Source organism: Engraulis encrasicolus, chromosome 22 (assembly GCF_034702125.1).
Source record: "Engraulis encrasicolus isolate BLACKSEA-1 chromosome 22, IST_EnEncr_1.0, whole genome shotgun sequence".
In the NCBI taxonomy this organism is placed as follows: Eukaryota; Metazoa; Chordata; class Actinopteri; order Clupeiformes; family Engraulidae; genus Engraulis; species Engraulis encrasicolus.
Window position 1 is genome coordinate 18,977,137 of NC_085878.1, and position 15,811 is coordinate 18,992,947.

Here is a 15,811-nt window from a genome sequence, read left to right on the forward strand (position 1 = left end):
CCATCAATCAATAAATGATCAATGTAGGGATGCACCGATACCGATATCGGTATCGGCTCCCGATACTGCTCATTATACTCGTACTCGTCAAGCACTTGCCGATACCAGCTATGAGTACTACTATTACTCAAAACAATGCAAAATCTTGTCATGTTCTGTGGACTTGAAATCAGCATGGAAAAAAGTGCCACCTCATACATTTACTAACATTTAAATCTACATGGAAATGGACAATAAAAACATCACAGGTGGAAAAAAACAAGGCCATGCATTTATTTTCATTGTATTTTGGTGGTAAAAGGTATCGGTACTCGGTATCGGTAAGCACACATATTAATGTACTCGTACTTGTATCGGTTTTCAAAAAAGTGGTATCGGTGCATCCCTAGATCAATGGAAGGAGGGCAGAAGGCAACATTACCAGTGTTGAGAATAAGACTAGAGAAAGGCAATTCCTTTCTCCACAGAGGCGAGACAATAGCCCAAAAACTAAAGAAAAGGCAGGGAGATACCACTTTGACTTGGACACAATCAAGTAATTTACCTTAGCACGCCTAGCCATGCACTGACAAGACATGGCCTGGAGAGGGCATCGGGGGGCATCTCAACCTGTGAAGACCAAAAGCAGTGGTTGGTACCCATGGCATTTATTTCAACCACTTCTTTATTTTAGAACTATGGATGATATTCAGAGTTATTAGTGACATCAGATGCTCAGAGAGAGAGTTCAAAAGGTTTCATCATAATCATCCAACACAGAGGTACTGAGCTTATACTGAGGCATTGTTCCACACATTAAGATAGAGAAAACTTTTCAACATTGGTAGGTAGGCTTTATCATGTGAAACCAAATATTGAAGTGTTGGTGTGTACAACACACAGTTTCATCATAGTTTCCCAGCACACTGAACTTACACAATTTCCTTGTTTCCTTGTCCACAGTCCATCACAGTCCCATCCCTGTTAGAAATATGGGCAGACATGTAAATACCTTCCACACCAAACCTTTATGTACATGTTGCAAAAACACAGATGAGGTCAGAATTTGTTATTGCATCAACAATTCAGAGAGAGAGTTCAAATGGGTATCGTCACACCTCATCGTGAAGGACGGTAGGCTATTAAAAACAGCAATTCCAATATCTACTTACCCAATAGGGCTATGGGTTGTGTTTCTCCACCAGCAGAAGCCAAGCCTTGGAGACCACCGGATAAACCAAGGGAGATTGGACTTCCACTCATGTGGCCAAATCGCACCAGTCATCCCATTCTGAAAGAGAGGGAAAATATATGGTCAACCTGAAAGCTTTAAAAAGGTACACTGTGCCAGATTTATAGTTGTTAATTTCCAGAATTCATCCTACCCATTCACTAATGCTACCTTTTTCATGAATACTTACTTACCACCACCACCAATTTCTAAGTATTCATTATCACTGGGAAAATTGCATTTTTCATACATTAAAAGGGGGGATCCTCTCCATGGTCCGCCATTTTGAAATTCCAGAAAGACATTTTTAGCAGCAAAAATGGGCCATACTTTAAGTCTATTGCCGTAGTAAACTTTTATGGAAAGATACAATTTGGCGATAGGCAACCCAGTTTCAATAAGCACCATAATTGCAGTACCTTTTTTGACCATTTCCTGCAGTGTACCTTTATTCTTTTAATATTTTTAAGAGGGAAAGCCAGGCAAACATTAGCTCAGATAAAGGAGAGTTTTGGTATACATCATGCCCAGCATGTTAAGGTAGGAGGTGGAAACCATTGAAAACCAACAGAATGATTCCAGTCTACCTGCCACGTGCCACTTGCAGTCCTCCTATCCGACCAAACAGTGGGTGAGTTAAGTTAAAACTACAATCGGCCTTTTGATGGTTATTGCAAAGTGCCCCGCCATATCGGCTGGCGTATTATTACAGCGTAGAACACAAACACAAATATTATATTCCTGACACAAGTTTCTTACAAGTCATGCTGCTCAAGAAGCTAACATGCCAACATGCCTTGCCAACCAAGACGACTGTTACCGCAAAGGAGCGAATCACACCGCTGGTGCACTGATTTCCGTGTTCAAATAATGACTTTGCAGCAACAATGAAATTACCGAGTGCGTCGAAAAGGGGATGATTGAAAATCATCACAGCCATGTAGAATTTCATTTCAGGCCCTTGGCGAATGTCTTGTGGGGCAGTCAAAAGATTCGCGAAGTTGCTGCATGTGGTGTGTGTCGTCGTCGACTGTCGACGGCGCGCGCATGTGCATTTTGTGCGATCCAAATTCAGATGCGCATGCGCTGTAAAGACTTATTTAAATAAAAATAAATAAATAAAAAAAACTAGGCGAACATACGCCATCTACTGGGCTGGTGTGTGATCTTCGGAAGGGAGGGACAATTATTATTTTGGACTGAGGGAAGGTAAGTTTTATAGGTTGTCATTGAATGTGCAATCAAAGTTCTTTTCCGGTATATATATATAAGAAAACGTTCTCTGTGTGCAATTGTCCTGGAACAATGATATTTATGTATTTAAATCAGCAAAGTATCTTTACTTTGCCTAAATCCTACTCAAGTAAAAGTTAAAGTACCTATCTAAAAATCTACTCAAGTAAAAGTAAAAAGTACATCACTTAAAATGTAATTTGAGTAAAAGTATGTAGTTACTTAGCTTTCCACGTGAGAATTTAATGTTTCTTTTTCTTGAATATCGTCCTCCTCCATAACCTTTATCTCTTGCTTGGCCCCAGACATCCTCTAATACATTGATCCAAGAGTAAAATAGTCGAAATGCTGTGTGCCATCCTGCATAATCTTTCCTTTCCGGCAGATTGTAGCATTATTTTGCATGACATTTTGTCTCTTAATCTATTTTTTTTACTCAGTACTCAGGCCAGGTTCCAGTGTCATTGAGTAAAGTACTTGGGTGAAAATGTGCAGGTACTCAAGTAGCCTACAAGTAAAAGTATTAAAACTACTTAAAATGTACTATAAAAAGCTACTCAAGTATAATACTTGACTAATTGTAATTAGTTACTGCCTGTTACATAGATTTTTGACAATAAAGTAGTAGCCTACCCTTGACTTGAAGATGAAGCAGAAGGCCAATTGTCTTTTAGGCTATAAGATATGAGTAAGACAACCAGATTTCCAGAGTCTGGGACACTTTCAGTGTGTGGATGTGATGCACCACACCCCTGCATTTCTAATAAATGTCTATTCACTTTTTGAAAGAGTTTTGTGATTGATTCTAGTGTGTACTATGGGATACAGACGGGTTCTATATGGTTTGATGCACTGCCCTCGGCCACATCACGAGAACATTTAGACAGTTGTGTAGTCACGATAGCCAGTCTATCAGCAAAGAAGTGAAAACCAACACTATATCCTCATTCAAAGAAGGTGGGTGCTCTCTCCACAGCGACCACTCTAAATGATAGGCTGTGCTGCCTCACAAGCAGGTGCTCTCACGGTCTCATGTGTAGCCAGCAGATGGCGCCACTGCCCCTTTTACAAGCAGGCGTACTGGATGATGCACAATGAATACAGTGTGCCGAGTCACACAGCTCTCCTCATTCTTGTTGTATGTAGGATGCCCTTGGACGATGGTGACCTTATAGTGCAAATGTATGGTGGGGATGGTTTGACAGGTATAGGTCTTTGTCTGTGCTAGTATTTATTCATTCAGCATTGGCACAACAACATGGGCTGCAGCCCATGCACCCTTCCTCTTTGGGAAAGATAGCTTGCATGCATGAAGCTGTTTTGTCCAGGTTAGACCTGATGCCCTCAGAGCCCCCCTGCATCGCTTCCCTGCTCTCTCCCAGATGAAGCTGTGCCTACAGCAGGGTGTCCCCAACCTTTCTGGGTCAGAGGGCTACCAAGGGCTATCCCCGGGCTACTGATGGCTACCCCCGGGCTACTTGTTGTTCAGAATCCTCTACCAATGTCTTGGCATTGTTCTCAAATCACACTATGATGAATGATTATTTGCTGATAGGTTATAAAGAAGTATTCTTTATAGGTTATAAAGGAAAAAACTCATATTTAAATGAAGAAAAACATTAACTGTGACTAAAATCTTGTGGTCGTAACATGCTTGGTGGGCACCTCAGAAGCCCCTGGAGGGCTACCTGGCGCCCGTGGGCACCAGGTTGGTGACGCCTGCCCTATAGGTATAGGCCTTTGTTGTCCCACCAAGGTATGTTGGCAGCATATTGGCACCATGCAGCTAGGGGGGAGGGGAGCGATTGTAAGTCGCTTTGGTTAAAAAAAACATCTGCCAAATGCAATGTAATGTAATGTGGATGGTCACTAGAGTGCTGTGTGTTTGTTTGTCTATTGTTATCCAATTCTATTGGCATAGAGGACCTACCACAACCATGCTGCATGGATCAGGCAGATTGACCATGTGGTTTTCAAAACATAATACAGCATCCATGCTCTAAAATGGATAAATCTGAAGTATCAATTGTATAATTCTTTGAATGAATGAAGGCTGTCATTCATTACTGTTTTTCTCTCCACACCACTGCCATCACTCTAGCAATTAACAATAATCTCTAATGCGACCTCATTACAACATTTTGACAAACAGGCCCATTATTTTCTTTATTGCTGACAGGAAAATATGATAAATACAGTTCTGGGGACTTTGTACAACAGCAAATCAACAACATCCACATTACAAAGGCTGCACAGCTGGCAGTGGCAACAACACACACACACACACACACACACACACACACACACACACACACACACACACACACACACACACACACACACACACACACACACACACACACACACACACACACACACACACACACACATGCACGGACACTCTGCACGCATGCACTGACGCACACTATACACACCCAATCACACACATAGCTCAGCAAGTGTCTGGGCTGTTACGGTTAACAGGGGATAAAATTGTCTAAAAGAAACACTTAATCTTTGACACGTGTGCTGCAAACAAATGTTTTCAATGACAAAGCCCTTGTTTGTATCATTTAACATCAGACCTTGAAATTGACATTAATGAAGTTGTCATTTCTCTCATCTCTTCATTGCTGGGATCAGCATTCTGTTGGTTGCTGACAACATGTAACAGAGGCCAACTAGCAGAATGTGGCATGGCAAAGCTCTGTCCCAATGCCACATACAGTAGTGTTGGGCTATCAGTCTGGTCCTTTAGCACAGTGGTATCGTGCTGTGCCTTCCATACCCGAATCGATGTGTTAAAGGATCAGTTCAGTCAATTTCAACATGCAGTTGTAATGCTCACACTACCCTGGACTTGTCAGTACCTGAGATTTTTTTTCTGCTTCTTCAGCCTTTTCCGAGATCCTGGTCATTGTAATGGGGGCAGGGCTTTGTTTACATTTCAAAAAAAGCATTTTTATTCATTCCCAAAAACATCCAAAATGTTATACAACATCAGCAGACAACTAGCAAACAGCGATACCTTTTGGGAAAATATTTGGAGTAGGCCTATGTTCTTTTTTTTTTTAAATGTACACAAACGCTGCCCCCATTAGAATAGCTCATATCTCGGAAAGGGCTGAGCCGAAAAATGTGGCATCACCGGGTACTGAGAAGTCAAGGGCAACGTGAGCAATACAGCAGCATATTGAGATTGACTGAACTGGTCCTTGGAGGTGGCGAGTTTGTGGCCCCGAGGGGGACGAACTGCATGGGAACACCTCGGTTACAAACCCACACTGTGTGATGTTATGTAATGTCAGGTACCTCAGCATTCATCAAGTAAAATGCCTTTCCAAATTACCACACATGCTACTTGACCTTGCACTGCATGTGCACTGGGAATATATATATTTTTAATATATTGACATATTAAATAAAATGCTGTTAGTTTTGATGTAGAGATATTGCATTATTGACATTATCATCTTGTCCCTCCAATGAATAGGCAGCCCTTAAGATGAAAACGAATCATATCCTTACTTTTGAACACGGGTGTTATTTCTTTTAAGTTTAACCCATTGATACTGGATGTTGCGTTGCGCAACATTGGCCCTGGCACCTGGAGCTGCTTTACGCAACATTCAGGCTCATGAGATTTGAGACAACTTTATTAAAAATCTCTGTTTGTTTGAGATGAATGAACACATTCTAATGAAAGATGAGGGTCTTAGCGTGTAAATGCAACGTATTGCATGTTTTTATGCGCTTCAGAGGATGAGATATTTATGTTTTCATAGGCTGAGGGCAGCTTTTCTTAGAAAGGGCTCAGGTATTCAGCACCCTTTTTTGCAGGTGCCTTAGGTGTCAATGGGTTAATCCCCTTAAATATTGCAGTATTTTCCCCCAATGGCCATATCCTGTCCTTGCATGGTTATTTTGATCATGTGAGGGAGTTTGGAGATTTGGAGTCTGGTTTTGAAAGGTAATGACACGGCACAGACAACAGTAATTAACATGTGCAGTGCACTCTGCCTTCTACTAAAAGCTAGGGTTTAGGGTTACAGGTTATTTTTCTCTATTTAGAAGAAACCATAACATTCCGTAAGATGATGCTTTATTTAAGTGCATTGCACTGCATTGATGAACCAAGGTTTGGTCAAAGTTTTATTCATTTATTTTTTTGAATTCACAAAACATAACAATGTTCCCAAACAGTGAAAGTGGATCCTGAAAACTGGCATAGAAAAATAGTTTACATACTGTGTATCAGTGCCTGTTCATTGCAGTTGTTATAGGTTTTTTTTTACAATACAAACATTCAACGCCAATTTCTCACACTCAAACACTCACATTTTGATATATCTAATGCACCTGTCCTTGATGTTTATGTTGCTATCTTTAGTCCATCAAAGCACTTAATCCTTGATGATTCTGTTACTGAAGTAGAACAGCACTGATCATTGTGTAGTATAGTATTTAATACTTCCTAGCAGTGATATATTTTGTCTGCAGAGTAGGCTATAGCTTCAAAATGTTCAGTGTTGTCCAACATTGGTGTCTTCCAATGTATAGCTGATGTAGCAGAGTACAGGGAGGTATGTTGTTCCTCAACATGTTTATGCTGAAAGGCAAGCACAAAACGAAAAAAAGTCATTGAAAACGAGTTATCAACACACAGACTAGCATAATATTATTTGCTTTATGAAGCATGCCTTATGAATAAATTATGTCAACACATGTTATGGAACTCATGCATAGCAATGGTATTTGTGTACAGGTCCTTACCCAAAGGCAGCACATTCTTCTCAAAATAGCCCTCATTGCTGATGTTGCCTGCAGGACTGTACTGGCCCACCACAAAGACAGCATTTCCAACCATAGCGATACCCACACCAACCTCTGTTGAAGCCTTCCACACAACCTGGGTGAAGTGGCCTTGGGAGAGGTACAAGAATAGTTTCACATGAAGGCCTAACACACTGGAGTTGAACAGAAACCTGCATTCATCTAAAATACTGTTCTATCAAACACCAGGCCTGTGTCATTTTCTTCACAGTGGTATGAAACATCCTTACATTACATCTCATGATCAAACAAGTGTTTCGGAAGTGTAATATGTATTTAGAGTAGAGGCTGAAACCTCATAATTCATTACCTGTGTTGGATCCAAAACCAGGGTTGCTGAAGTTATAATCCTTAATCTCACTGTACCAGTTGTCAACCGCTTCTTTTCCTGAGAAGTCATACAGTTGAAAGAGCAAAAATAAGACACATAAATTAGAAGTAAAAAATGTCACAGAGGTACCCAACTTGTATTGTAGCCTACATTATACATTCACATACACTACTCTACACTTTATAGTTTTTCTTTTCTTTTCTACACTGAAAAGCCTCCGCTCTTTTAATGAGGAGTTCAGGTGCAGAGGTAGCCTACCTGTGAGTTTGATGGGTGCGGAGCTGGAGGAGAAGAAGAGGTTCTCTCCGTTCTTGGTGTCACTGTGCTGCAGCGACATGCAGCTCGAGTTCTTGTTGATGCTCTCAAGATGGTCAGCCCATGCCTGAGCAGACTGACACAGATCGTCACTCATGGTCATGGGTGGCGCCCCGTGCTTAGCGCGCAGCTCATTGTGGGTGCGAAGGAACTCTGCCTTGAAGCTAGCGTCTGTCAGAGGAAGGGCATGATGGTTAGACTGACTGAATTTTGGTGGTTGCTAGAGGGAACACAAACAGGCTTCACAGGATTCTAAGATGCCCACAACTATTTTGGCAGAGCAAAACAATTAGATGCAGACGACAGCAAGAATTAGGAAAAGGAAACAAACACCCACCTGCCATTGTGTTGTTTTGGCTGGAAATGGAGCAATGGGAAGGATTAACAAAACAAAAAATATTAGTAAGAAATATGAGAAGTTCAAGCTGGAATCAAATGGAATTATAAAAAATATATTCATATATATTTGTGATCATAAATCATAAACCTCCTAAAAGAATGTAAACAGTGTCCAATGACTATTAACAATGACATTAAAGTTCAGATGTTGAACCTCAGACTGTTATAACTACTGTTATAAGTAATTGCCATTGAAATGTTTTGAGCATTTCTAAAACCTCCTAAAGTAATATGTACTTTTTCACTTTTGACACCCTTACTGCATTTAGATTCAGATGTGGAATATCAGACTGGCCATATTTCTACATTTCTAGGTATGGCTATGGAGAATGAAGAACAATTGCACTGATGTTTAAGAAATAGATAATAGAAAATTAGAATTAGAATTAAGAGACTCACCTTGCAGTGGGATGTGTTGGCGAGCTGTCTTACAGTAATTGGCTTGGCCTCCAGTTGCTGTCCAGTGTGTCAACATCCTTCCTCTCACAGCTGCTTTTATGTACGGTACGTGTCGTGGTCCTCCCCCTTCCACGCAGGCTATAGTGTTACACATGGCTCTCACAACCCAAAACACAGACATGCCTTTTTAGGGCCGGCAGGTATGTCTACATGGATGGAGAAGTGTAAAAATGTGTGTCTTCCAATGTGTCGTGTGCATGCTAGTATGCAGGTTTGTGTTTGTGCTCACATCAGTGTTTATGGGTGTGTGTTAAATGCCAGGATGCAGTCAGGGAAATTGAGTGTGTGCGTGCATGTGTGTGGGGGGGCACCCATATGTTAGGTCAATGAATGTGCCGTTTTTTTGATCAATTCTTTTGATCATGTCCATAATTGAGTTTAGTCATTCGAGAACCATTCATCAAGCATAAAAGACTAAGTAAAGTTTTAATTACAATCTGCCTCACAGCCCGATTCCATGCATTGTGCACCCAAACCTGTTCTGGTGCCTTTAAACACCTTAAAAGATTTTTATGGCCTGACCCTATTGGAAGGAGCTGAGTGGTGGCCTGTATAGTAGGCTTCTGCAATGGCCGCATTCTTTGTCCATTGCGGTCCCTCCCAGCATTTAAACACAGCTTGCGTAAATTTGGCCACGACACTGCGAAAGCTGGTCGCCCAATTACATAACATGGAAGCAATAAAGCGACACAGGAATTCCTCAGGTGCACAAAGTCTTCACTGTTGTTCACATAAATCAGGGACATATGGGCCTGTAGCGGGAGAGCAAACAACCCTTCAGTTTTTAAAAGATTAAATAATGTTCTCTTTGTGGTTTTGCCAATTCTGTACTTCCAGACACCTTCCAGAGACAAGTCAATTGTGGTGTTGTAACTCATCAGAAATACAATTTGTTTTTGTTGTTGTTGCATTTCTTAAGAATTATTATAGATTACTTGTGAGGGCCAAGCACACCTTGGAAGTAGCTAGACAAATTTCAACTTTCTGCATTTCGATTTGCCTAGCACATGAAGCAATAGGATAGATTACATCTGCCCACACTCAACTAGTGTTAAGTTGCGTTACTTTAAGTTAAGTGTTGACAAGTCCCAAATATGAAGCCCCAGGCAATGCCACCATTCTGGTTAAAAAAATGTCTGTGCCGCCCACCACATCTCTTGAGAACGCCCTTGGGGTTGTCATTGACGTATGGTTGCGTGTTTGTTGTGCCTACTACTATGTTTACAGCCTCTCTCGGTGCAACAGCAGCTTGCAACATCCACCTGTTGAGGTTGTTTAGCCTAAGTTTTTAAATCTTTGTTAAGTAGTCTGAAGCCATACCCAAGTCACTTCAGACAAACAAAGTATTTTGTCTGACACGCTAACATCAAGTCATTGATTGGGCACAAATATTCGACCACTGCTCATAGGATATTGTACTGAGTGTTGTGACTTGTTTAGAACACACATAATACAGTTCTAGATCTGCACCCAACCAACATGCCTAAGATTACATTTTGGTACAAGGTTTTTGTTATTTCTGGAAATATCTGATATATTGTGATTGGAAACACATTCATCTGTCAAAGAATAATGCTGGATACCTGATGTCTAAACAGGATGTTTTGACAGAGGAAACATGGCAATGCACGCAATGACTACAGGTGCTGAAATAAAATCTTTTGTGGGGCATTTGAGCACTAATGCACATTTTCAATAGGTGGAATTCAGACTCCCAGGGCTGTAGACTTCTGTCAGGACTGTCTCAGTTTCTAAACAATGGATTAGAATGGTCCATTATTGCCTCAAGGCAGCACTTTGAAAGTTGAGTCAAGCTGCAATAGATACATGTGTTTCCAGAATCAAAAGCCTTTACATATGGAAAAATGGCATATAAGAAAGCTGATGTTTGTTCTCAGACATAGGCAATGCAGCATTATACTTTGGAAATGTTCTTATGTCACATTTCTGAACGTTGTCCATAAAAGTATGTTCTCTATCAGAGCACACAGCTGGAGAGGAAGAATAATGAAATCAGAGTACGGGATTGGAGCCCCCAACATGTTTTTTCCATTTGTGTTGCTGCTTGAGAGTCTTTTCAAAATAATTGTGGCGCTTCTGGCATCCAGACGGAGCAGTCATTAACACGAGTGCTCTGGAGACACGTTGGCCCGTAAAAAAGGCTGCTACCTCTGTTATGGCATCTCATAAAAGCCTTCTGTGATCTGGGGACCTGCGATCGGGGGGGAGGGTGGGGACCTGCGATCGGGGGGACCTGAAGCCCTTTAAGATGCATAAGCACCACATATAAGTATGATCCATGGTACCATTTTCTTTGTACTGTTGGTTTGAATCAAAGTTTAATCAGTTTGATTAATGTGTGAATCGCAGTCTACTTCTGCTTTTTTTCTAAACTCTTTGTTAGTTTCACACTCCTGTTTGGTAGATGATTGATGCTCATGCTTATGTAATGATTGGTGTTCATTTTCCAAGCAATATAGTCTGGGAATGCTCAAAATCAGTGCTTGCTGTCATCATACAACAAAAGAAATTTGGTAAAAATCCGTCATGGATATATGCAAAACAAAGACAGGTTTGGGCACAACCTCTTTTGCATACAGCATGTCTCTTTTGTCGACCTACATGGAATGTGACACCAGCCACTATGAAAGAAGGGGCCTCTCCTCTCAGCTCTGTAATTATGGGCTCTTGGCCGCAAGGGCCCTTGAGTGAACAGGTACGACCCTTCTCAGGTGCGCTTCATTATATCCACTGCAAGCTTATCTCGCGTTTTTACAGTCAGCAACAGGTATGTAAAATGTCAAAGAATAAGGAGCACATAAACTGTTGAAAACACATTTTTCAATGAATTGATGAAAAATAAGAAATCTGCACACAACATTTTCCTTACTTCACTCCACTGCTATAATAGTTCCCATTATCCCACAGCAAAGGAATCACCTGAAAGGATGCCTGAAGTAGCCTATTGTTGCCTCTATTGTAATGGAGAAATGGAAAGATGAAGCCATCAAAAATATATGTAGTTTGAAAAGGAGCAGAAAGAGGGGTAAACCATGTATGACAAACCACATGCAAGTAAGCGTACATGCACACACATGTAGTATGTACAGAGGTATTTGGTTGCGTGAATGTGTTAGCTGTGTGTGGGTGCATTCATGACCTTGACCTTTTGACCTTCTGTCCATCTGCGGTCACCAATTACCAGAGGGAAGGATGTGCATGGGAGGTCTGAATGCATTAAGTCTTCGATAACAGATACTTTATCTTCAGTTTGTTTGTTAATCACCATGGACAGAGAATACAAAACCAAATACTGGCAATACTGGCCATTGTGGAAGGACAAGGACCTGCCCCAATGGGCCCTCAGGCTATAGAGACATACCAAACTGAGTCTGTCTGAAGACCTAAGGCTGACAAATTGTAGGCTACTTTCACCTTAGTTGCACCAAAAAGCAGTGTCTAAAATGACTATTAGGAATGCAAACACAACCACCTGCTTCCTTAAACCTGTCCAACATGTTCTTCAAACTTTAACTTAATCCTTTCTCAATAAAGTCTCAGTAGGAAAGTCCCATTGTCATTGTAACACAGCTCACCACAGCACACATTGCACACAATAAGATTGCATTTTTGTCAGGTACATTACAGTGAAGAAACACGAGAAGAAATTTTGAAAGCAATTTTTTTTATTGAACAGATATTAGATTTGGCGGTATGGGTCTTTTCAGAGGAGTCCTCTGGTTCTCTTTTGGTGGACTTATTTCGACATCTCCTGTGGGAATAGCTCCCTCGGGGACATTTACAGAAGGTGGCTTTCTAATCACACCACCAGGCCAATGAGCTGCGCAACTCCAGGGCTTGCCCAGGGGTATATAAGCGGGGATGCGGACGCTCAGTCCTCATTTGCAATCTTCTTCGCCCGTACAATGCCAGAAGTTTCGCTGCGGTTTAACTGTCCAGCCAAAACCTTGCCCAGCACAGCAGGGCAAGGTTGCAGAACTCTAAAATGATGTCATCCATGTCACAGTTCGTCAGCACCTCTGGCGGTATACCATCCGGACCAGCACTCTTTCCTACTCTTATGGTGGTTTTTGCCCTGACGAGTTGTTAGAGCGTGAGGGGGCTGTCATGGATGTTCAGGTTTGGGAGGACTGATGGTACTTCTTCCTCAGCTGTTTCTGCTGGTTCACCCTGTAGCCTTTGGAAGTGGGTGGTCCAGGTTGACACCCTCTCCTCTGGGCTCTGTCCCTCCACCTGTCCCTCCTTGGTCCTCTTCCTCCCCATCCAGGCCTCCCAATACTGCTGTTCGCCTTGCGCCTCGTGCACCCTCCGCACTCTCTCCATCAGTTCCTCCCCTTTGATGGTGTCATACGTTCTGAAAAGAAACTGTTTGGTCTGAGACCACTGAACTAAAAGTACTGTACAGTATGGCTCAGCATTCATGACGATTTCCTCCACTTCTACCGCACTAAGATGTAATCTAGTTGCCGTAGCATTCCTGTGGCACGGTATCGGAAGGTCCACCTCTTTCCTGCTCTCTTCTGGAAGATGGTATTTGCCGCCAGGAGCTTGTGCTCCGTGAGGAAGGCAGTGAGGTAGCTGCCATTGCGGTTGGTAGAGTCGTGGTAGGGGAAGGGTACGTCCTCTGGTCCTAGCCTTGCATTGAAGTCCCCAAGGATTGCCATGAAGTTGTGCAATGGTACGCTACGGGTCGCTGTTACACGGTCCTCCAAGAACTTCTCCACCACGTGAGATGGTGCCACGTTGGTGGGTGAGTACACGACTGGTCTGCCCGAGAACTCTGCGATCAGAATCCTGTCTGTGTGGTGGTAAACCCGACGGCGAGCCTTATGCCCGGAATCCCACCATTAACCCAACACCGGCTGTTGCGGCCTGGGCCTCGTTCCTCCAAGCAGATGCCAAGATGAACATGCATCTTTCCACTCTGCGGTAGACGATCGGGTCATCAGTGTGCACTCTCTTGTGTTTTTGGATTTCCACTCCCCGCTGCTCAGCACAGTGTGCTAGCACTATCAACCTCATCTATTCTCTCGCTGTGCATGCATTGGAGGTTCCCATAACAAATGGTCTCCGACAGCGCATGAGTGTGATCGGACAGGACCCTCCCTGGGACAGTCCCAGGGTTTAAGGTCCTGTCGTCATGGTGTCCTCCAGAAGGAGGACCAGCACCACCATCCACCGCGATGTTCCTGTGGACTCCCGCCATTAGGATTTGGGATGACTGCACTCCATGGTTGGCTTTACTATGCTGTTAGTGAACAGTGTGGTGCAACTCCTCACAGTCCCTGTTTTAGATCAGAGTGTACTTCTCCTAGATGGGTTGCCATCCAAGGCTAGGCCCCATCTGCCCATGCTATTTGACCCATAGCTGGAACAGTGGTTGGCAGACGCCAGGGCGTGTTCCACACGCCAGGTGGTGTGTGGGCCTGCACGCCTTGCCTCTGGGGCCCACTGCCGCTCCGAGATCCCCTACAGATCCCCTACAGGGCTAGCCGGTGGGAGTAGCTAAAAACGGAGAGTAGCAAACAGGAGCAACATGCAACACAAAACATGCACTAACTACAGGCACTTCTACACACTACTGCACTGACACGTCACACACGCCCTGTGCGTAAGCACACACTGCGTGTGTGTGTGTGTGTGTGTGTGTGTGTGTGTGTGTGTGTGTGTGTGTGTGTGTGTGTGTGTGTGTGTGTGTGTGTGTGTGTGTGTGTGTGTGTGTGTATTCAGGTGTGTATACAGGTGTGTGTGTGAGAGAGAGAGGGAGAGAGAGAGAGAGAGAGAGAGAGAGAGAGAGAGAGAGAGAGAGAGAAAGAGAGAGAGAGAGAGAGAGAGAGAGAGAGAGAGAGAGAGAGAGAGAGAGGGGGGGGGGGGGTCTGTTGGACAGGGGTGTCCATCTATAATGAGACATGGTATGGACAGAGGGACAGTTGCTTGGCACGTGCCTACCTTGTAAGAGTTTTGGATGGGATGGGGGATGCAGGGATGGAGATGGCCTTTCTCCACTGCTCCTTTCCTCCTTTGCTTGTGCCAAGACACGCTATTCTTCTAGACTGAACTGATATGCATCTGTTGAGCAGTTTACGCAATACACCAAAGACAGACCTGCTGCGTTGTTTATTTCTCAACACTTTTCTTGCAACAGTTGGTCAACATATATACATAATAACATAATATAGGCATATAGATAGAGATAGAGATAGAGGAGTCAACAAGTAACTGACAAAGAGAAAGGGAGATGAAAAGAGAGAAATAAAGAAAAGTACAGTAAAGGGCGTCAGTGCAAAGGGGGTATATACAAACCCCAACTCCGATGAAGTTGGGACGTTTGGTAAACAGTGAATACAATCAAAATGCTATCATTTTCAAAACATTCAATCTATTCATTAGATGGAGAACAGTGAAAAGACAACATATTAAGTGTTAAAACCGAGAAAAAATATTGTTTTGGGGGACATATGTACTCATTTCTAATTTGATAAATCCAACACGTCTCAAAAGAGTTGGGACGGGGATCAGTGAAATTTAGTAAACATCCAAATAAGATAAAACAACAAAGAAGAACATTTCAAAATGAATTGTACTGACGGACAATATAGGTGTCCAGGTATAAGATCATCACAGATAGGCTGAGTCACTCAGAATTAAAGATGCAAAGGGAATAATTACCATAGTTATTACATACATTTTTGAATTCCCTTTGATTTAGCACGATTGAGTGTATATAAGACATATTTTTGTTAATAAAATCATTGTATAGGTTCATGACATCATGAAATATATATTGGCTGTAGTCTCACTCTAATTCCTGGAGTGCTAGAGCTATTGAAACTTGACCATATTAAGAATGCTTAATGCGTGCAAATGATACAGGGGTGTAACATTCTCCTAAGCACCTGAGCTCACTTGAAATGAACCCAGAAGACATGGGAAACTGACCTTTTCTTACAGAAGTCAGCAGACGTTGTAGAAGTCCATTCTTTTTGACAATAATAGAGCATTGCACATCC

General features: G+C 42.5%; 1 protein-coding gene, 1 long non-coding RNA gene and 1 pseudogene across 3 annotated transcripts; all 3 read right to left on the minus strand.

Moving 5' to 3' along the window:
- Nucleotides 1-249: 249 nt before the first annotated feature.
- LOC134439325 (uncharacterized) lies at nt 250-2,242 on the minus strand. The gene is made up of 4 exons (XR_010032734.1): nt 2,108-2,242; nt 1,152-1,270; nt 916-960; nt 250-609 (listed from the first exon to the last, which is right to left on the minus strand). It is a non-coding gene; the product is annotated as an uncharacterized LOC134439325 (long non-coding RNA).
- A 4,400-nt stretch (nt 2,243-6,642) lies between these two features.
- LOC134439099 (Golgi-associated plant pathogenesis-related protein 1-like) lies at nt 6,643-8,823 on the minus strand. Of its 2 annotated transcripts, XM_063188942.1 has the most exons (6): nt 8,721-8,823; nt 8,260-8,279; nt 7,866-8,093; nt 7,587-7,664; nt 7,217-7,366; nt 6,643-7,052 (listed from the first exon to the last, which is right to left on the minus strand). In XM_063188942.1, exons 2-6 carry the CDS (start codon nt 8,264-8,266, stop codon nt 7,048-7,050), a joined length of 468 nt encoding a protein of 155 aa, XP_063045012.1. In that variant the 5' UTR covers nt 8,267-8,279; nt 8,721-8,823; the 3' UTR covers nt 6,643-7,047. The 2 variants fall into 2 exon arrangements, with proteins under 2 accessions (XP_063045012.1, XP_063045013.1); XM_063188943.1 differs by lacking the exon at nt 8,721-8,823 and having other exon boundaries at nt 8,260-8,296.
- A 4,064-nt stretch (nt 8,824-12,887) lies between these two features.
- Nucleotides 12,888-13,883, minus strand: LOC134439331 (uncharacterized; annotated as a pseudogene).
- Between the last annotated feature and the right edge of the window lie 1,928 nt (nt 13,884-15,811).

Bases quoted from the DNA above. Each gene is read 5' to 3' on its own strand.
- LOC134439099 (XM_063188942.1), bottom strand. The intron at 7,665-7,865 runs GTAGGCTACCTC...ATGACTTCTCAG, and splicing joins CGCACCCATCAAACTCACAG to GAAAAGAAGCGGTTGACAAC. The intron at 7,367-7,586 runs GTAATGAATTAT...ACCTCTCCCAAG, and splicing joins TGGTTTTGGATCCAACACAG to GCCACTTCACCCAGGTTGTG.